Source organism: Phacochoerus africanus, chromosome 11 (assembly GCF_016906955.1).
Source record: "Phacochoerus africanus isolate WHEZ1 chromosome 11, ROS_Pafr_v1, whole genome shotgun sequence".
Taxonomy (NCBI): Eukaryota; Metazoa; Chordata; class Mammalia; order Artiodactyla; family Suidae; genus Phacochoerus; species Phacochoerus africanus.
The window spans coordinates 112482468-112506228 of NC_062554.1; the positions used below are offsets into that span (position 1 = coordinate 112482468).

Genomic DNA, 23761 nt, shown 5'->3' on the forward strand with positions numbered 1-23761 from the left:
GTGGTGCTCTATTGGAATTTGTCTGATGTTTTTCTCATGTGTACACCAGTTATGTGTTTTAGAGAAGAAAATCACAAAGTTAAAGTGCCCCCTTTTTTTTTTTTCCTTTTTAGGTCTGCATGTGTGGCATATGTAAGTTCTCAGACTAGGGGTCAAGTCAGAGCTGCAGCTGCCAGCCTGCACCACAACCACAGCAACACGGGGTTTGAGCCATGTCTGCGACCTACACCACAGCTCACAGCAATGCTGGATACTTAACCCACTGGGTGAGGCCTGGGATCGAACCCCAATCCTCAGTTGGATTTGTTACTGCTGAGTCACAATGGCAACTCCAGTGCCATTTTTAATCACACTATATCATGAGTACCTACTCTGAACATGACTTAGGACCTTTTGTTAACCTTGATCATGTGGCTAAAATATTGTGTGTCTGTTTTTTTCCATCATAAAGTTAATGTATGCCCCCCTTGCATATGTGCCCTGGAGGAAGTCACAGTCTGCAGCCTACATTAAGGAATGGAGAGTTAAATTGGCCCTGCTTTAGAGTAGAGTAGTTACCCAATTTATTTGGAATTCTTTATGGGAAATTTCTCTCTTTTACCCCATTTAAAAATTTATTAGGTAATTTATTTTTATCAGTTTGGCTCATAAATATTTATTTTATACTTTGGTTTGTATTCTAATCCTACTTCATTTGATTGTTTAAATTGTTCCAGTTTTGGCCACTGGGAAATCTTTTATGTGATTCCCGTGTTCTTTTGACAGAGCCCCATAAGTGAGTGTATGTATATGTGTACACACACATCTGCATACACATGCTTCCTTTCTTTATACCACAAGGTATTCCAAGTTTATCATATAAATTTCCTGCCCTAGTCTTGAAATCACCTATTTCTTGAAAGAGTTCCGTTCCCCTTTTTTTTGAGAATGGCTTGAGAAGGTTTGGATGCTAGGTATGCTTATTGCTACTGGGGTGTAATTTTTTTAGACCCTCTTATCAAAGAAATATAGATGTGTATTCTAACCTGTGTATATACCCATATTTATACGTATTTCTATGTGTAACCATTTGCATCTATATTAAGTTTAACATGCGTTCTTATTGATATTTCCAATTGTAGTCCATTATCACATGGGTCACTGTCGCTTATTTCTCTTGCTGTAGCCTTTTAGTTCAACAGTGATAAACCTGAATCCCATCATCCACCATCCATTTAGTTAATTATTTAATTTCAATATACATGCATAGGAGTGTTAGTGTTATTAACTTGTACCCTTGTAGGAAACAACGTTATCAACTAGAGGACAGTACTTTTTTTTTTTTTTAATAAATTTTATTGGCGTAGAGTTGACTTAGAAAGTTGTGTAGTTTCAGGTGTACAGCAAATCAAATTAGTTATGCATATACATGTATCTGTTCCTTTTCAGATTTTTTTCCCCTATAAGTTATTACACAGTATTGAGTAGATTTCCCTGTGCTATACAGTAGGTCCTTGTTATCCATCTGTTATATATAGTAACATGTAGATATTAATTCCAACCACTAATTTATCTCTCGCCACAGATCCCCTTTGGTAATTATAAAGTTTGTTTCAAAATCTTTGAGTCTATTTCTGTTTTATAAGTTCTTTTGTATCATTTTTTGTTAGAGTCCACATACCATTGTCTCATATGGTGTTTGTCTTTCTCTTTCTGACTTAACTTCACTTAAACTTCACTTAGTATGATAATTTCTGGATCCATCCATGTTGCTGCAAGTGACACTATTTCATTCTTTTTTATGGCTAAGTAATATTATACTGTATAAATGTACCACATCTTCTTTATCTATTCCTGTCTTTTTTTTTTTATCTTTTTTACGGCTGCACCCACAGCATATGGAGGTTCCCAGGCTGGGGGTCAAATTGGATCTGTAGCCACTGCCCTACGCCACACCCACAGCAACATGGGATCCGAGCCGCGTCTGCAACCTACACCACAGCTTGTGGTAATGTTGGATCATTAACCCACTGAGCGCGGCCAGGGGTTGAACACACATCCTCATGGATACTAGTTGTTAGCTGCTGAGCCATGATGGGAACTCCCAGTCCTCTGTCGGTGGACATTTAGGTTGCTTCCAAAAGTCTTGGCTTTTGTAAATAGTGCTGCAGTGTACATTGGGGTGTATTATCTTTTTGAATTATAGTTTTCTCCAGATATATGCCCAGGAGTGGGATTGCTGGTAGTTCTATTTTTAATTTTTTAAGGAAGCTCCATACTGCTCTCCATAGTGGTTACACCTAGAGGACAATACTTCTATGTTGTTTCTTTTGCCATTAGTTTTACAGACTCACTTCCAAAGTACTTAGGTCAGCACCAGTTTCCTTTTCCCTCTATTGAGGCTATTCCATATATTCATAGCACAGTTAGGTTCTCCTGTCACAGTCTGCATTTAGCCCCTGAATCCCCTGATCCTCCTAAATGATTTTTTTAAATGATTTTGTATATGATAAAATATAGCCATTCTTTGTATTGTAAGTTTCTATAGGTTTTGACAGACCGGTCCTGTTTTGTGTCCACCACTATAATACCCTGTGTGCAGTACAGTGTTACCACCCTAAGCATCCCCTGAACTTCACCTGCTCATCACTTTCCACCTCCCCACTACCCATGGAAACCACTCATCTTTTTACTCTCTCTGTACTATTCCCCTTTCCTAAATGTCATAGAGTTGAAGTCACACAATACGTAGTCTTTTTAGACTGGCTTGTTTTGCTTAGCAATGTGCTTTTATGCATCCCTCATCTTTTCTTACTGGCTTGTTTTGCTTAGCAATGTGCTTTTATGCATCCCTCATCTTTTCTTACTGTCTTTTTTACTCAGCATTGCATTTTTAAGATCTATATGTGTTGCTGTATACATCGACTCTTTTCCTTTTAATTTTTTTCATAGGATTAAGTGTTGTATATCTGGTATATTTGCCCATCCATTCTCTGAGTGCTGGATGCTAGGTTTCTTCCAAACTCCACCCGGCTACATCACTACTAATAATTTCACGATGAATAGTCTCACGTATATGTCCTTATGGACCTGTGTGAGCTTTTTGATGACATATATATATATATAGGTAGAAAAAGGAATTTCCAGATCATAAGATATATATTTACTTTATGTAACTAGTGCTGGATTGCCTTCTAGAATGGTTTTACTAAGCCAGCAGTGTTTGAGGGTGTGTGTGTGTGTGTGTGTGTGTGTGTGTGTGTGTGTAATCATCCCTATATCCCTACCATTTGATATTATCCAAATTTCTGGATATAAAGTATATAGGAATCAAATGGTAGCTCATTGTGTTCATTTACATTCCTGTAATTACTAGTAATTCTGAGCATCTCTTCATATACTTGTTCATCTTTAATAATTTTTCTGTTGGGATACTTTCAAGTTTTTTATTGCTGATTTGCGTGTATTTCTTACATATTTTACAGGTAAATCCTCTGTCAGTTTTGAACATTTACAAAATGTCTTTTGTCATTACATCATCTGTCTATTAGTTTTAGTCATTATGACCTTTGTTGACTAGAATAATCAGTTTAGTTTTTGGCTTAGTCAGTGGTGGTACCATTTACTGACATGCTTAAAACTGAGAGAAGAAGAGGATGAACTGAGAATTGGGGATAAGGATGGAAGCTCCTTTTGGTTCTGTTAGGTTAGAGATGCTCATTGAACCTTAAAGTAGTCTTGAACAGGCAGTTTGGATATGTGAGTCTGGAATAAACATGAGATTTTTCTCATCTTAATATTCTAATAGTTTTTGTTATCCCTTAAAGATTTTCTTTTCTTTTTTTTAATTTTTATTTTGAAATGTAGGGCTTTGTTGTTTAAAGTTACTGAGAAAATTTTTATTTAAGAAATTGGAATTGAAGGTACTTTAAATTGTATCCTACTATTTTTCTGTTAGATGTGCAGTTTTGATCATAATTTTATTTTTGTATTATCCAAACTATTGCATCTTTGTAGAGTCATGGTTTCCTAAGGAAATGTACGATTCTAACTTGTTTCAAGGACTCTTTGGATATATTTCATAGAACATTTACTATTCACCTTATAAATGATAATATTTCTCCATTTCACATTTAGATTCTAAAAAATAACTCAAGGTGACTTTCATGTTAAAATTGAATGTGAAAATAGATAGTTTTGATGTAAATCTATAATATGTTCTTGGGATTTGGTTATCAAGTATTGAATATTATAATTTCAGGACAATCTTCCTCGAGATGAAAATTCCCATGAGTATGCAAATATGAATCTTTTTTTAACATGGTAATAATTTTTACTTCAAGATTATTATTTTTAAAAGCAAAAATCTTAATTATCGAATGCTTTTTAAAATAGAAAAAAGACACTATTATTATTGTCTGATTTGTGATGTCCAAAGTCTGTTTTCAGCAACTTCTGGGCTTGCAAACAACAGAAATAAAAATTTCAATCAAATAATAATACTAATTTACTTTTTTTCTCTTTTTTTCTTTTTTTTTTGTCTTTTTAGGGCCACACCCATGACATATGGAAGTTCCCAGGCTAGGGGTAGAATTGAAGCTGTAGCTGCCAGCCTACACCACTGCCACATCAATGCCAGATCTGAGCTAGGTCTGCGATCTACACTGCAGCTCATAACAATGCCGGATCCTTAACCCACTGAGTGGGGCCAGGAAGCAAACCCCAGTCCTCGTGGATACTAGTTGGGTTTGTTCCTGCTGACCACAACTGGAACTCCCTTTTTTCCTCTTTCTTAAGCCTCACAAAATTCCTTAATTCTAGAGTCCTCCTTGACTGGGTTTTCTTTTTTCTTTTTTTTTTTTAACAATATTTATTTGTTTTTTTTTTGTGTGTGTGTGTGTGTGTGCTTTTTATTTTTATCAAATACAAGAGTTATTTCTGTTATATACAAATGTATGTAAATCTGTCATTTATTTTTTCTTAAACCATAACCAATTCATTATCATATATACATATATTTTAAATAGAATCCTTTTGGTTGTTGTAAATAATACTAAAATTCTAATTAGGATGTACAATCATTAACACAAATCTATGGTTTTATGTCTTAAAATATACTCATAGTTGATTTTTATTATTTAGGGAGAAAGTATATCATTTTAGCTGTTTAAGTTTATAGAGGTGATATTTCTTCCAACAAGGGATATGACCATCCTTAAGAAGCCAAAACAAAGAAAATCTTTTAAGTACAGGGGAAAAAAATGTTCCTTATATTGCTGTGCTGAGCACTCATAAAAATGACTGGTGGTACTTTCAAGCATCATTCATCAGGCGTACTTTTAGAGGAAAAAAATCTCATTATCCACTCCATATTCATTTAGGTTTTAAGTGCTTAGAAGACTTGCCATAGCATGGACTCAAGCTCTGAAATGATAAATCTTGACACATCTCAATTTTGCAGCCCCTCCTGGCGCAGAAGTTTGAGTCCCCATGATGTACAGAAGCCTTACATTCTGTTTTGCCCTAGATTTTTCACATTTCACCCATCACTACTAACTTTGTGATGCTGTTTGCTTTTACATATCCTCTTATTTTAAAACTGGACTAATCTAAAAGTTTCCTATTCAGTGAGAAACACCAGAAGAATATATCAGGCATGTGGTACTTTCGCTAACACGTTCAATCACAAAGGGCAGATGGGGAGAATTTTATCATATTCAGGTAGGCCTGGAGAACAGGATTTGTCAGAGGTTATAAACATTGCATTTGCTGTCATTCTGTGCTCCCTCTACACTCTCCTGTGCCCTTCCTCCACCACACCATGCTGACTTCTATAGTAGAATTATCCTGATTTTTAAAAATTCATTGTATTTGAGTATATAAGTTTGGGTTTGGAGAGAAAGGACTGGGAGTTTTTAAAAAATTATTTACTCATTAGTATCTACGAAGTAGCATTTTAAAGAAAGTATTACTTATGTGAGTAATACTAAAATTCATTGAGAATCAAAAATTGCCACAAAATTGTCACCTTTTCCCAATAACTTCTTATACCAATTAACGTGTTCAGCATGTATCAGAAGATAAGGATTCAGATTTTTACTACTACTAGGATAGATAATCTATCCAAACAAAGCAGTGCTATGAATGGTGGGATTTCTGGCTGGGCTAGGATGTTAAAAAAACAAAAACGAAAAACAGTAAAATTGTGGCATTTTTTTAAGACACATAATGATTTGGTTGTACTGGTTTTTCTTTCATGCAGTAGGCTCTCTACCCACTTTTTTTGGCCTGTGTTTTCACAGAAGCCTTGGGATACTGGGAGAGTGACATCACACGGCTGTGTAAACTGGCCTTAGTATGGGGGTTAAGGTGGAACAGGGGTAATGTATGTAGACAGGGGTGAAGTTAGATGAATGTATTTCATGGAAGAGGCACTGCGTGGAAGTTGTGACCTGTCTTCTGCCTCTCATTTTCTCTATTAGCTTATCCAGCAAAAGTAGAGGATAATTAAAAATAAAAACACCAGGGCCCCTTTCTTCACATAAGCACATCATTCACACGTTAAACCTACTTCAGTCATTTTTTTAACTTGTCATGACAACTTAATGAGGATGGAATAGCTAAGTTTTACTAAAAAACTGTATTATTTATTAAAATCTTACATTCTGTTCTAAGCACTTTATATGTATTACTTGATTCAACCTTGACAACAACTCTGTGATGTTAGGTAATATCATGACCTTGGTTTTGCAAGTGAGGAAACTGAGACAGAGATTAATGTAATTGTCCAAAGTCCCACGGCCCGTAGGCGGCAGGGCAGCTCTTGATCCCAGGTAGTAAGATCCACAAGTCCATGATAATTCTCACTACAGTATTGCTGACTCTCTTAGCACTGTTGCCAACACAGTGTTAAGTACAAGCTAAAATACGACGACGGGGATTGATAGCCAGTCTTCTCTTATAGTCCTTAATAGGATCATGCTAATTTTTATTGAGATTATCAACTAAATGGAAAAAGCAGCACTTAATTATTTTCATGGATAAGTAGGAAGAGGTAACTTCAATTAAAAACCACGCCTATGGAGTTTCTGTCATGGCTGGGGTTCCCAGTGTGGCTCAGCAGTTAATGAACCTGACTAGTATCCATGAGGACATAGGAGCTCCCTCAGTGGGTTAAAGATCTGGCATTGGTATGAGCTGTGATGTAGGTCATAGATGCAGCTTGGATCCGGTATTGCTGTGGCTGTGGTGTAGGCCAGCAGCTACAGCTCCGATTTGACCCCAGCCTGGGAACCTCCATATACTGCGTGTGTGGCCCTAAAAAGACAAACAAACAAACAAACAAAAAACATGCCAGCTGATTGAAGATCTGGAGTTTTCAACTATTTTTTGTACCCTTGACCAGGTGCATCACTATATCTCAGAAGAAATGGACAACTACTATGACTGAGATGTTAAAATACCAAATGTTCACAAAATAATTACTGCTTATTAAGGTCTCCCCATGACCTAATTCCCAGTGTTCCCTGCAACACAGAATTACTGATATATTATAGAAAAAAATTAAAAATATTTTGTCCTGCCTTTTTAAATTATGTGTCTCCCTTTAGTTTTACTTTTTTTTCCTAAGTCAATAAATTATATGTACATATATCTATTTATTTCACTTGCCTTTGTGTCATTTGCTTACAGTATGCCAAAATCACACATTTTGCACATTTTAAGTATAGAACAACAAAGTGGTGACAGGATTAATCATGATATACAGTCGCGAAGTATTCGATAGTATATTGAGTTTGGATTTGGACAATGAAAGAGGAGAGGATATGAAAATGACAGGGACATTCAAGAGCAGAACCTTTATTTTTTATAATCCCACAGACAGTTTTTTTACAGATAACTTCAGAAATTAAACCCTGAAAACAACCTCAGTGCAGTGTTTTTGTTTTGTTTTTTTCTAAGTGCCTGCATTCAGCAATGAAAATGCAGTGCTTTTCTTGTCCAGGTCTAGAAGAAAAAAATGCTATCAGTTATTTAGAATCTGATTTATGCCTTAAGAGAGTAGCTGCCACTCTCTGTGATTTCAGGGAAGCCGGGTATCAAGGAGCAATTTTCAAAGAATTGAAAGCTTGGTGCAGGGTTATGAATAAACTCTGAGAAGCTTTGACCTTCCCTGTCAAATGATAGGACCATAAATATGTTGGTAATTCTGCTTTGTTGTGAGTACCTGTTCTTTTCCATCATTGTGGAGTTTCTAGGATACCATAAATTGGTACCAGTAGAACTAAAACAGAATTTTTTATTGTATAAAAAAAATTAGAAGAGGAGGAAAAATAAGGCAGAGAAGACGGGGAGCAGCCTTTTGTGTGTTTGCTCCTAAAATATGTCTGGAATTAGAGGGTCCAATTGTGGAAACTTTATAGTATCTAAATTAAATTAAAAATAACTATTCGGCCATACTCTATTATTTATTTATATGAAATTAAGTAAGTGACTTTTGGATAGGAGGTGAGATAGTTAATACACAATGTTTTTAAGCCTCCCCCCATTACACCAAATTCATTACGAACCATGGCTCATTCTTGATTTCATATGGTCTTTTTTAATGATTACCTAACAGTATAGTGAATTTAGATAGATGCAGCATAGTGAAGCATAAAATGTGTCTTTTTGTGATTGTATTATCTATCTTCATTTTATTAACAATTTATTGATTGTTGTGGACTCTTTTTCCTCTAAAAGTACCCATACCTTTTCCAAGGTGACAGTTTAAGAAAGAACAAAGATAAGAGAAAAATTTGTCCAGATAACCTACAGCAAAGGGTACAAAGAAAAGCTAGTTTTTTCTTATTAGAAAAAAAGAAAAATAAAACTTTCCATACTTTAAAAGAGATCCATAGATTCTTTTGAACAAAGGTCAATATATACACATATACATATATAATACACACACACACTCATCTGTTGTGCTGTTCTAGGGACACTTAAAGAAGCAGAAAGGGCACAGGAAATGAGAAAAAAAGTGGCGAGCATGCAGAGAGCAATGCAGACAAAGGCATCTGGAAAGAGAACGAGATTTGTAGTTACCTATGGCTGTGTAACATGTCGCCACAAAACTTGGTATCATGGAACAATAATAAACATGTATGATGCCTCAGAATTTCTCTGCAGATCTGGAATTTGGGCTGTTTTGGATGCTTTAAGCTTCACCTCAGGAAGTTGAGTGCTCGTTGAGTGCTCCTGGTATCGGTCACATATGTGGCTCCGTCCCACAGCTGGCACAGTGGTGGTGGTGACTGTGGTGAAGGGCAGGGAGCAGCTCTGCTCCCCTCCACGTGGGCCAGGTTAGCCCTTATCCATGTGGGGCATCACTAGGCAAGGACATAAACACCAGGGCAAAGTGCAAGAGAGGACTGGACACACATGCGCACATACACTTGTAGGACTAGGGGAGGGAAGAGACTGGGTAGTTCAGTTGTGAGGTGAGTGTGACCGTGGTCATCCTGCCACACACTTGACTGGAGACAAACATCAACTGCTGTGATACCAGTGACACACGTCAAACCCACTGTGTCACATCTAGTTGCTTAACTGTGCCACTTTGATAAAAATCCTTATAACACAAAACTATGAGTCTGAGCTGCATTAAGGCACAATATTTCTTACCGTAATATTACCTCAAGATATCAAAACCTAAGCCCTCCGGAAATCCGCACTTCTACCTTTCTCATGTTAAAGACTCTTGCTTCATAGGTAAGAGGTACTAAAATAAGACTGCTGTCACAATTAACATTGTGATCTATATAATTTGAAGGGTTTTATTTTTCAAAACTGTACCAACACATAATATTTCATATATTATGGAGTGCTTTTCAGATTGCTTTCAGAAGGTAAAATTATCCTAACATTCTTGACATGAAAAAGGAGAGGCAGGTAAATCATCTAGAATGAAGAGTAACACATTGTTTTCTTGCCCATTTTAGTCCTTTTGAAGGATAAAAATAATAGTAAAGAATTTACCATTTATGCTGCAGCAGACACTGTTATAAGTACCGCACCGATCAAGTCATTTAATCCTCCCAACAGTCCTTTTATTCTGGTTCCATGGATGAGGAAAACAAAATGCAAACATGGTGAAAGGGATTCAAATCCATGAAGTCTTTCCTCAGCACCCGTGTCTTTAATCACAGTGCTGTACATAGAGCAGACTCCCTCAGGCTAGCTCAAAACAAGAATTCTTTCCTAACGACAGCGTTTCTTTCAGTCTCGCTCCATGGACAGAATCTAGAAGTCTAGCCAGAGTTCTCAGGGGCTAGAAGAGGGAAAGGGAAAGCTTTCAGAATGCTGGGAGTATTTCTCTTGGGGAGTGGGGTCAGTGTAGGCATAGGTGGGTCTGACTTATTTTTAAAGAGGCACTGGCAGCTGAATTGACTCTGGCGAGACCAGAGGAGATCTTGCCATGGTGACGTGGAGAGGGTCGGTTGTAGTGGAAGCATTTGTGAGAAGCGATAGGGATATGGATATTTAGAATATAGCATAAATAGGATTTATATATAGATTTCTTCAGGGGTTTGAAAAAAAGAAGAAAAACTTTCTACCTGAGCAGTTGGAAGGAGAGACTAGATATCCACTTGATCACAAGCTGTGTGGGGGGTGGGTTTGAGGTAAAAGATCAGAATGTGTTCAATAGGCAGTATGTTCAGGAGCAGAGTTAGAGAGAAGTCTAGGCTAGAGATACAAATGTGGAGTTTGCCAAGCTCTGGATGATCAAGCTCTCAGAGGACATGCAGGTAGGGCAATTAGAGAGGAGAATCTGACTGAGACTGAGGAGCTGAGCCCTGAGGTGGTCCAGCTTCAGGATTTGGAGAGAGGAGGAAGAGAGAGAGAGAACAAAGGGCAGTGTGGGTGAACAGGAAAACCAACAGAGTGTGCTGTTCTGGAAGCAAAGTACAGATAATATATCAAGGAGGAGTGGGTGATGACCCATGGCAAATTCTACTGGTAGGTCAAGTCAGATGAGGACTGATAATTGACTGCTGGAAGTCACTGGTAGTCTTGATGAAAGCCAATTTGGAAAAGAGGTTATTTAAGCAAAGGCTTATTGGAATGAATCTAAGAGAACTGGAGGAGAGAATTGGAGACAGTGAATTTAGGCAACCATTTCTAGGAATCTTAATATAAAGAAGAACAAAGAAGTGGGTTAGCAAGGTGGTTGCTGGCACATGAATCGGAGGTTGAGAGTAGTTAAAAGAGAACAATTGAACTTGGTGTCCCCACTTTGATAAATATTTATTGTATTCCTGCTGTGTGTCCAAGAGGTGTAAAAATTAATGAGATGTGGTTTTGTTCCTTGAGGTATTTCTCCTCAGGAAGGTTATTAGACTTGAAACAATGTGCTGAAGAGCTTAGAGGCACAGCAGCCCAAGCTGCAGGTTCATGAAGGGCTTTGGGAAAGAAGCACAATGAAAGAAGGGATGCACAGACTAAGTCTTGGAACTTGTACCATCTGACTGTTCAACCCAACTGCCTCTAATACATATTTATAGGATCTAAGGAAGGAGCAAAATTCCCTTTCTTTTCTGAACAAAAAATAGGCAAATCTTTTAACAAATACTTTAAATGTTAATTTTCTTAATCTTAGCCCAGTCATTGATTTTGCTTTAACCATTCTTTGTGAACTCCTGGAAGACCTTGTAAGTATGTTTTAAAAACATGAATGAATGTCCCACATATCCTCATCAGCACCCACCTTATGTTCAGTCCCTGGAAAAAAATGTGTAAATAGAATGTGAGATGCTTAAGACAGTAGGTGATGTCAAAGAAGATAGTCTTATTAATTCACTTCCTGCACAAGTATTTATTATTTGGACCTTTGGACAAGATCATGCAAAAGCTTAACTTGTTGATTGACTGTAGTGAACAAGATAGTGAGCAAGAAAGGGAAGGAAAGCAAAGGAATGAAATGGTCTGACGGGCTTTTGAAGATAGAAGGAAGCTGAGAAGGACATGATGTTGTAGTACAATGAAGTAGATGTTAAAATCACAGCATACTTAGTTTGAGATCCCATATCTCCTAGTTACTAGTTGAGTGACCTCAAGCAAATTAATGACTGTACTGAGTCCACAGTCTCTATCTTAGTAGTAACTCTACCAGTCCAGGTTGTTATGAGAATTACAGTGCTCAGAAGAATATAAGGTCGGAGCAGATATGCAAAACTTGTTACTCACTTCTCTCTCTTTTTCTTTGGCACTTTCTCATTATTTCTTCCAGTGAATAAAGTTTGATAGTCATGCTGGGGCTTGAAATAAATAAATGATTGCAAAGTTGTCTTTTTCTCTCCCCTTTGTCAGGAGCACTAACAATATCCCGTGAGCATTGTGAGCATGAGTGGAAAACAAAACAAAACAAGACAAGACCCCTCAGCTCAGTTAAACATGCTGAATATCAGCCATACTGCATCTCAGCAAGCAGCACACTTCCTGCAGTGTAGTTACATAGGATAATGAATAGGATCATCCAGTATGTCTCTCTACTGTCAAACCACCTCACAGTTACCCTCCCCACCCCTAGCAGTCCTAATGACTTGAAGTCTCTGGGGTAGCAGAAAAGAGAGGTGCATGGGGTGGGGAGTTAATGAATCCGACATAAAGGAGGGGTCAGGTACAGGAGGATGTGCTTGGAATAATTGTGGGGAGCTGGTCGTCTGTTGCATGGGACTCAGCAGACAGAAGGAGAGCTAGAGTAGCTAAGAATACAAGGAGGATGGTTGGAATACATCTTTCTTTTCTTTTTTAAAGTTTGATCAACCTTTAGTTGATTTACAATATTGTAATAATTTCTGCTATACAATAAAGTGATTCAGTTATACATATACATCCATAGATATCCATTCTTTTTCAGATTCTTTTCCCATATACGTTATCATTAGAATATTGGGTAGAGTTCCCTGTGCTTTACAGCAGGTCCCCAATGGCCAGTCATTTCACATGCCTCAGTGCGCATATGCCAATCCCCAACTCCCAGTCTATACCTTCCTCTCCATCTGTCTCCTTTGGTAACCATAAGTTTGCTTTTGAAGTCTGTAAGTCTTTTTCTATTTTGTAAATAATTTCATTTGTATAATTTCCTAAGTTTGTCTTTCTCTTTGTCTAAGTGACTATTTCACTTAGTGTGATAGTTTCTCGGTCCATCCATGTTGCTGCAAATGGCATTATTTAATTCTTTTTATGGCTGAGTAATATTCCATTGTATATATGTACCAGAAATACATCTTGCAGTGTTAGCATTCCCATCAACTCTTTACCAATTCTGAAAAAATAAGTTCAGTGAATTTAGAGTCTGAATTGAATTTTATTTAAATCATTTGCTTGCATTGAAGAAAAAGAATATTGAGTTCCCTTAGGACTAGGCTGAGTTCAAATCAAGAATTTCAAGAATTAAAGAGTTACATTTTGGAGTTCCCGTCGTGGCACAGTGGTTAACGAATCCAACTAGGAACCATGAGGTTGCGGGTTCAGTCCCTGGCCTTGCTCAGTGGGTTAACGATCCGGCGTTGCCGTGAGCTGTGGTGTAGGTTGCAGACGCGGCTCGGATCCCGCGTTGCTGTGGCTCTGGGGTAGGCCGGTGGCTGCAGCTCAGATTGGACCCCTAGCCTGGGAACTTCCATATGCCGCGGGAGCGGCCCAAGAAATAGCAACAACAACAACAACAACAACAAAAAAAGACAAAAAAAATAGTTTATCGGGAGTTCCCATTGTGGCTCAGCATTAATGAACCTGACCAGTATCCATGAAGATGCAGGTTCAGTCCCTGGCCTTGCTCAGTTGCCGTAAGCTGTGGTGTAGGTTGCAGATGTGGCTTGGACCCCACATTGCTGTGCCAGTGGTGTAGGCTAGCAGCTGTAACTCCAATTTGACCCCTAGCCTGAGAACATCCATATGTGGCAGGTGCAACCCTGAAAAAAAGCAAAAAAAAAAGTTTACTGAAAACTTTTGTATAGCAAATGGAGATATGACTCTTCTCTTTAAGATATCTTAATGTCCTATAAAGTTAAACATAAAAATGATTACAGAAAAAATTCTCTTTCTCCCATCCTGCTATTTCATATTAGTCTTTTTCCCTTAAATATTACTGGGACAAAGTGACTAGATTTTTTAAAATAAAGAGCATAGAGAAGTGGAAAGAAAACTTACATTCCAATGAAACTTGGAGGACTCGTTAGTGGGAGAGCAGCAAGTAAATCAGTATTTATAATAGGAACGTTTGAAGCCCTGTTCTTGGCACCTTACACATATTCTCATTTAGTCCTCAAAATAACTCAGTGAGCTGGTATTGTCATGCTCATCTTACATACAAACCTAAAATGTGTACTCTGTATACACTTTGAAGTATATTTTGAAAACTATTGTTGGGGTATTCATAATTGTTGGTTGTGTGTGGTTTATCTCAGCATCCAGTTAAGCAGACATTATCTACTCAAAGAATTCTGTCTAGGTGCCTGTATCGAGATCTTTCAGTTCAACTAGGCCCTTCCTCATCAACTCTAATTTTGGTAAAGATTAACTCTTTTAGCAATAGTTTTTCCTCTTGCTCTAAACCATTAGATATTTATTAGACAGTTAATATATTCCTTCTCCTTTGCTGTAAGTCCATCAGCAATGAAAGGCCAAGTTTTGCCTTCAAAGAAATTTTATTCGCTTTTGAGAGTTACCGTCGTGGCTCAGTGGTTAACGAATCCGACTAGGAACCATGAGGTTGCGTGTTCAATCCCTGGCCTCGCTCAGTGGGTTAAGGATCCGGCATTGCTGTGAGCTGTGGTGTAGATCAAAGACGAGGCTCGGAACCCCTGTTGCTATGGCTCTGGCATAGGCTGCTGGCTACATCTCTAATTAGACCCTAGCCTGAGAACCTCCATGTGCTGCTGGTGTAGCCCTAGAAAAGACAAAAAAAGAAAAAAAAGAAAGAAATTTTATTCTTTTTTAAGGCTTTGTAATATGAACCCATTTGAGAGATGCAATATGGTAAAAAAAATGCTCTGTTTTATAGTATAAATAATTAAAGATTGTAGCCATTTGAAGCAAGTGTGGTCTGTGTTAACTGGACCATAGAAGGAGCCTGCAGAAAAAGGTAGTGTTCGACCTTTGCTTTGAAGCTTCTCTCGGTTAAGGATGGAGAAACAGCCTAAGAATAGACAGGAACATGTGGATATCCTGATCATACCACTCGTTAAGTAGAGTAGCATTTATCTGAAGGTATTTGAAAACTCTGTGTTCACTCTTTGACTCAAAACATATCTTTTGGTGTAACCTGTCCAGTTTCCACTGTTAGAAATGCTTGGTTCTGGGATAAGTATTGTCTTTAGAAGTCATTGTGTAAAACGCCCATATCTTTTGGAGGAGCAGAGAGGAGGTTTCTGACAATTTAGTATGAGCACACTTACGGATTATTTTCTCTGACTGTAATAAGAGGGAAGCGCAAAGATAGGATAGAAAACATTGTAAAAAAAAGCATCAGTACTGAAGCGCTAGGTAAGGAACGATGAACATCGATTTCATCATTTTATTTTGAAATAGTGTAGTGTTGAGGGTTAATGAGGAAACTAGTCTGTCATAGCATTTTACTGTCTCTGACAATAGTGGGTATTTCATAAATGTTTTTGACTTTAAAATAAACTAGCTTAATGAGCATTCAGAAGGTTTTCTCTTGGATAAACATGTATGGAGTATTGTCATTAACCTTTTAATCAGAGAGTAAAACTACCTACTGTCAAAATACACATGATCCCATCTTCAGGTTACTAAATCATTTCCAAAACAAAAATTATATGGAGGTTATTAATTTCCCAACATATCATTGAGATGTTCCAGACATGGAGATGTTAAACACCAAATAATAGTTTTTGATGCAAAATTAATAGTTTGTGTGCAAAATTAGTATTCCAAATCACTATTTTCTTAGGTGGATTTCATGAAATGCAAATTCCGCAGGTAATTAAGAGGTGTTATTTTAAGAGGCAAGTAGAGGATCTCTAGTCCAGAAAGTTTGGGAAGCACTCATTCAGGTAAATAGGGTTTTCTGCTTCAAGACAACCTGGCCCGGCACGCTCATGTGTAGTATGGCTTCCAAAAAGGGAAACTAAAAAGAAATCGTTCCAATCTTATCTGGCCCTGTGAGAGTGTTTCGTGGAATAAACTTTGGAAAATGTGGTTCCGACATGATGTGAAACTTAAAAGCTATCTGTAGATAGGGCATTAATGCATTTTCAAGGGAAATGCAATCAATCAGTGATAAATAAATAATTTTAATCCAGCACACTTGGGTTTTGAGTTCTATGTTTGTGAAACAAAATAAAAGTAAAAATACAAGTCCTCTAGCTGTGAGATTTTATAACTACAAGTTCACGGGTAAGACCATTTCTCTTGTGACTACTTTCAGTCATGTGATTAGTCAAAGTCTGAAAATGTATCAGCACGAAAGTCTGCTTTTATGTGGGAGAGGTAAGTCTCCTCCTGGTAAATCCAGGGGAGATTCTTTATTGACTTCTTTCATTATTCTTTCCTGCAGGCAGTTTAAATTCCTGTGGTGGTAGCTGATATATTTTTTAAGGACTTGGACAAACTAGCAACAGATGAGCTAGCAGAGGTTAGCCTTGTGTTTTATCAGTGCAGAGCAATATGCCATTCATATATTCTGGGTCTAACTGCATGTCAAGAAGTTTAGCTGCAGTTAGCCACAGGGTGTGAGTTCAGCATTAACAGCATTGGGACGAACAGTTATCCACTTTATAAACTAGCATCCGCATCTGCTCCTTGTATCTTTTCCACTAAGTAGAAAGGACATTTGTGTTCTTCCCATATTGAGTTGCTTTGTGAATGATCTTATTAAAGTGCTATGTATTTTGTGAGCCCCACACTACGATATCTTAGCTTAAAACTTGGTGTCATTATTAGATTTAAGGACTTAGAGATATAAACAGGATTCAGATGCCTCAGTGTTTGCTACTTTTGCAAAAGCACAATCTATGGGGTTCCCGTTGTAGCTCAGCGGTTACAAACGCGACTAGTGTCCATGAGGCCTTGGGTTCGATCCCTGGCCTTGCTCAGTGGGTTAAATATCCAGTGTTGCCGTGAGCTGTGGTATAGGTTGCAGACGCAGCTCAGATCTGGCGTTGCTATGGAGTAGGTTGGCAGCTGCAGCTCTGATTCAACCCCTAGCCTGGAACTTCCATATGCTGTGGGTGCAGCCCTAAACAAACAAACAAACAAACAAAAAAAACCCCACACTCAATCTAGGGTGAGCCACACCTTTTCTCTTACTCATGTCCTTGTCATTTTCAAGGAGGAGGTATAAGACAGTCAAAAGGACAGTGATTTCTTATCCCTTCCTTAGGCGTCCACTTGTATGTATTTCACTCTAGCTTGGCATTACAGCCTAGGGACAAGGAACTGTTGATGCTGCCTGTCCTTCACATGCTCATAAGTATGATTTCCAGCATAGGAGCCAAGCCACATTTTTGTTGCCTTTCAATGATTTAACAATTTCATCCCTTATTGAGGTTGCTAATAGGTTAAAAGTAACCATGGTTGGAAAACCAAACTGACCCTGATTGATTTTTGTTCCATCTTTAGCATATAGAACTGCCTTTGACTTCAAAGAGTTATCTTAGCTCAGAACAGGAAGCCATGCAGTGATTCATGAGAGTAGATGGAAGTCAATGATTAGCTCATGTGCCTCTGATCTCCAGTAATGGCATAAATCTTTGGGGAAGTTCTTTACTGTCAGGCTACATGCCTGCCTATGTCACATCCCACATAGGCCAGCATATATTTTGAATTGAGAAATCTGAGGAATGAACAAAAATTCCTTTTGTTGTTCACTGTAAAGGTGTCACATAGACTTGAAAATATAGGAGAAAAGCATAATATTGTTTTCTGTTAAGCATACCAGGCTAAATTTGCGAATTTGTAAACACAAAGCCCATTCGCATGTGGCTAATGAACACTTTTTTTTGGAACAAGAAGGAAAAATGTTAATTGATTGTAGGCTAAGACCTATCTGTGACTTCTTAGGTCCACAAACTAATTTATTCCCAGATTGAAAATTTCAAGGTCTGTTGAATCTTAAAATAATGAGGAAGGCAATGAATATATAGCAAGGCTAGAAAAGAAAGCTTACCACTGTGTCATTTAAATCAGTGGATTTTGTAACAGCCACCCTCTCCCTGGGATAATAAAACTTAACATGTATATGTGTTGTTTCCTTTGCATTATAAAAGTTGAAAAATCTTCTGAGCAGGGAGTTAATATCCATGAATTGAGAAATCACCCCTTACTTCCTTTATCATTCTTGACTCTAGTTAGTCAGAGAACCAAACATGGTGATATGTTCAGCTGACCACTACCAAAATATTAAGCAGGCTACAACCAGAGGGAGGAAAGTCTTCAATTAAAAGATGGAAATTAATGTCACACACTGAAAATAAGACAATCCAAGGACATGTGAATCCTTGTTTGATAAGAAATGAAGTCACAGATCTCTTTGTCAGAGACACATTACCAGAAACAGGTAGAGCCATCTGGGCCAGGTGTGCATCCCTGACCTTCTTTGTCTGTAGCTGCTACCCAGTGCCTAGGAGGCTCTGGGTCACCTGCAGCCCCTCTGATGTGCTGCACTTTGTGATGAGGACCTTGGCAGTACAGCCCTTGTCAAGCTGGGATGTGCCACTGTTGAAAAGTCACCATTGTTGCTATTCCTTCACTGCTAAAGCCAAAGCAAGTCTAAGGAAATCAGAATATCTACAATACTTTCTCTCTGTGTCATTAACTCTTTTGGTTATAAAGGAAGTTTTGTTCCTGCTTTCCAAATTTGTTAAAGTCTGTTATGTTTGGCATCTGTGAATAGTAATTGGTATTATCTTTACCTTCAGAGAGAATCATTTCTATAATGGAGAGTAGTAGGGAGAAACAAAGTTCAGAATTTGTGTGGCAAGCTGTTCATTCTCAACCTAGGGAAAAATTACCTACAAAGAAAGGTGACTCATGGCTTAAATAAACGAAAAAACCCTACCCCCCCCCACCCCAACCTTTTATGTGAAAAGAAGCAGAGCAAGATGGTGAAGATAACTGAGAAGCTTCTGTGTTTCCCATTTTATGTAACCTCTCATCTAGCTGGCACCAGTTTCAAACCTACCAGCACACTGCTGTTAGTCCCACTTAAGGGATGAGAAACTGAAGGTCATTGAAAGACTTTAAAAAAAAAATTAATACCCTTTATTTTTAGATCAGTTTTACATTTACAGAAAATGAGCAAATGAGACAGAGTTCCCATATTCCTCCTCTCCTGCTTGCAGTTTCCCTTATTATCTTGCATTAGTGTGGTATATTTGTTGCAAATGATGAACCACTATTGATGCATTATTAATGAAAGTCCACAATTAGAGTTCACTCCTTGCATTATATACACTGTGGGTTTTGACAAATGCATCATGTCACATGTTCACCATCACAGTGTCACACAGACTAGCTCCATCACCCTAAAAATCTCCTCTGCTCCAGCCATCCAGCTTCGGTTGCCACACAAGCATCCTTCCTTCCTCAGGGAGCCCCTTTCTCATGCACTGCTCTCCACTCTCCACTCCTGATCGGCTCTCTGATCTGTCATCTTTCCCCACTTCCTTGTGCTTTGTCGTCCATGTACTGGTCACAGTTTTCAAGTATACAGCTATGTTAATAACTTATCTGTGATGTTAGCTTGGCGGTTCATGAATGAGTAATATTAGGCGGAAGAACAGAGCTATTTAAGATCTCATTCCTCAGTCCATTGCTGCCACTTGGGCATGTTACCTATATTACCAATAACTCAAGCCAGGAGCAATTTTAAAATCCCCCTTTTAAATAATGTGCAACGTTAGGCTCTGTTTCCTGATTCTAGTATGATGTAAAATGGTGAGAAAATAAGGACCACTGCGCTTTACTCATTTCCTTGTGCCTTCTGTCAATCATAGCATTACTTTCACATTGAAATATGTAGAAAATTTCTATGACTATAATCTGGTTTTTATGCTCTTAATTAGAAGAAAAGCACCAAAGATGATTATTCAGGAATGAGATTAATTTTTCATTCCTGACATTTTTTTCATGGCCGTATTTCAGTTTTTCCTCTTTAGATTATTTTGTCTATTTTTTCCTTCAAAAGAGTTTAAGAATTTCTAAATCTTTTATCTTTTCATGTCTAAAAAATATATTTCTTGTTTTATTTATATGAGATTTCATTGTCGAGTCAGTTATGCTCATAGGTTCATAGGACATTATCACCTCCAGTCCAGGCAAGAATCCTCATTGACTGATCCATTTTTTCCCTGTTACCCGTATGTCAATTCCTATTAGGCAAACACAGTGTGTGTGTGTGTGTGTATATATTTAAAGATTTTAAGTATATTTAAACTTTAAATATTTAATATTTAAAAATTTAAATATATTTAAACCCAATTTTTTACCTTTGTTATTAGAAAACTGTCTTATTATATTTGCATTTGTTTTAATTTGTATAGATGGGTTCTGTAGGTAGTCATGATTCTCTTTCCTCCTATGCGTGATGTTTTCACAATGCATTGTGTTTTCTTTCTTTCTTTTTTTATTTTTTTGTCTTTTTAGGTTCGCACTTGTGACATATTGAGGTTCCCAGGCTAGGGGCCCAATCAGAGCTGTGGCCCTCGGCCTACATCACAGCCACCACAATGCAGGATCCTTAACCCACTGAGCAAGGCCAGGGATAGAACCTGCATTCTCATGGATGCTAGTCAGGTTCGTTAACCACTAAACCATGATGGGAACTCCATCACAACGCACGGTGTTTTCAATCTATCCGCATTTTTGTGTCCATCTAAGCCATTGCTTGGTATGTATCTACACGTGTCGCTTATCTTTTCTTCCAGTGATGGACACCACATTCAGACATGTTTTATATTTTCTTTAAAAATCTTCTTTGCGTTTGAATGTATTTAAGCCCTTCTAATTGAATGTATATGTATGTGTGTGTACGCACTGCCCTCCACTCCCCACTCCTGATCAGCTCTCTGATCGGTCATCTTTCCCTGCTTCCTTGTGCTTTGTCTTCCATGCACACACACACATATATCCACACGCACATAATAAACAGGTAGTAAATGTCTGAGTGAACTTGTGTTAAATATAAGACTCACAGGTAATCTAGGGAATTGTTTTCCTAATAAAAGCAATCTTTTGACAAAAGGCAAAGTCCACTCATATATATTGAGGGCTGTATACAGTAGAATAAGTTCTCAGAAACTTACAACATATAATGCAAAAGGCATAGTTGCAAAAAAGTAAAATGACTGTACAAGGAAACCTAGGTTTCCTTAGTCTGGTAATATGTCTTATATTAATTACACCTTAAAACAATATTTTATTAAAATCAAGAATATCTTTTGAAGCTTATTCCTCTAGAGTTATTTGAATTATGAAAAATACTTTTGTAATTCTATTATTGAATGCATGCATGTCTTGACATTTTCTCACAAGGACTAAAGAATCTTTCTACAAAAACCATGTACTCCACTGATAATGAATGAGGTTAGAATGGAAAACCATTAATTTGTGGGAAGAGAATTCCTAAGGGTTTTATTGGAAAGTAAACATTGTAGCCTTGGTTGAGCATTACATTTAACTTTAATGGTCTTGTAAACTCACAATTTGAGAACATGGCAAATTATATCAGTGTTCATAATGAAAAGAGAAGAATCATACTTGGTTCAGAGCATTTACTCTCCTGGTAGAGATACTTCTCATCCCCTAGAGCATCTGTGGGTGTAGGAAACAAGTTAGCCACGAGTAGGGTTGACCTTGAATTCTAAAGGTTGGAAGCCTAGATCTCAGATAAAAAGCAGAGATTTTAGTTAGGAAGCAATGTTGTATTTACACTCAGGTATTTGATTAAGACCCTATAATTCTGTATCATTTAGTCTACACCTTCAGCACGTAGAAACCATTTAGCATTTGGAATTGGCAGGTATAAATAGGAACCCTGATTCTCCCCCCGTTATATGTGGTCCTGGACACGTTTAATCTCTGCAAACTTCAATTTTCTGATAAGGAAAAATAATAATTAACAATAAGCTACCTTGTAAAACTGTTGCAAGGATTAAGTCCAGTGAAAGTTCCTAGGATTATTCAGTACATAATACATGCGTTCGTTGTTAGGAATAAGTATCATAAATCATGCCAAGTTCCTGGACAATACCTGGTCTTCACGTCACATTAATGTGCCTTCCTTTCTCTCCCCCATCTTAATGATCATTTCTTCTCTCTTTCAGGGAAAACACAAATTGCATGTAGATACTGGAATGGAAGGTGATTGGTGCGGCCTTATTCCTGTTGGAGAGCCATGCAGTCGGGTTACAACAACAGGCCTGAAGTGGAACCTCAGTAAGTAGAGCCCTTGCACAAATGGTTTCTTTCTGTTCTTTCTTTTTGAAAAAATTCTCTTTGATAAATAATTAGAAGTGGAATTGCTAGGTCATATGGGAACTCCATGTTTAACCTTTCAAGTAACTACCAGACTGTTTTTCAAAGCAGCTATTTTGCATTCCCTCCAGTGATATCTGAGGGTTCCAATTTCTCTACATCTTCACCAACACTTGTTATTATCTTTCTATTATTACTGTTATTATTATTATTATTATTATCCTAGCGATTATGAGCTGGTATTTCATTGTGCTTTTTATTTGCTTTTTCCTGATGATAAATGGTATCAAAAACATCTTTTTATGTGCTTATGGGCCATCTGTGCAATTTCTTTGGAATAATGTCTATTTACATCTTCTGCATATTTTAAAATTGGGTTATCTCTTTTTATGTTGAGTTGTAAGATTCCTCCATGTATTCTAGATAAAAGCATTTTATGAGATGTATGATTTGAAAATAATTTCTCAGAGTCTTAGGCTTATTTTTTCATTTTCTGAAATTTAATTAACTATATTCATTAAGTTAATTTAATGAAGTCCGGTTTTTCCTTTTATTGATCACACTTTTGGTGTCATATCTGAGAGACCTCTTTGCCAAGCCTTCTTCATGATTTTGTATGCTTAAAACCTACTTTACTTTTCCAAAGAAGTAGCTTTTCTATAGACTTCTTTTTATAGCACATGCTGGAGATTTTATAAGATTAGCAGTTCTTACTACATTTTAAAAAGTTTTCCAGTATCTATGAACTGTATTAGGTACTAGTCATACTGAAATTGCCTGGTTTGAAAAGAACAAAAAAAAATTAAGTGGATCTCTTCATGAAATGAATGCTGATTCCAAAAGAAACCATCAGGCATGGTGAAATGAGTCAGTCCTGATCTCTAAGAAATAACAATGATTTAGTCAAAATGTGTTGATTGAATATCCAAGGAATTATCTCCTGATTGACCAATACCTCTAAGGTTATAAAAAGTAAAATATGGGGCCATGTCATCCTTGCATAGTATGTGAAAACTTTCAGGTTCCCACAAGGTAATAAATATTTCAAGAAATAAATACATGAAAGATAAAAAGATATTTTAAAAGGTCCTTATATGAGCCACTTCTGAAACAATTAGGAAAAACTAGAGATATTTTGAAGCAAATGTCTGGAGAGCTCATCAGAATTTGAAAGGATGGGAAGAATACATCTCTGCCAGCATACAGAAGTCTGTGACAGCCTTTGAAGCTGGTTAGCTGAAACCAACATGAATGCCTGTTAGAAACTTTATGGAAAACATTTCCATCTGAGAAGAATTGT

At 37.4% G+C, this 23761-nt stretch overlaps 1 protein-coding gene across 1 annotated transcript in view; it reads left to right on the forward strand.

Annotated features, from left to right (window-relative positions):
• The window catches only part of TPK1 (thiamin pyrophosphokinase 1), a 380863-nt gene that overhangs the window by 254584 nt on the left and 102518 nt on the right, over nt 1-23761 (forward strand). Inside the window, exon 8 of the mRNA XM_047752062.1 lies at nt 22311-22422. Within this exon, the coding sequence (XP_047608018.1) occupies nt 22311-22422 (112 nt within the window). The remainder of the gene's footprint in view (nt 1-22310; nt 22423-23761) is intronic.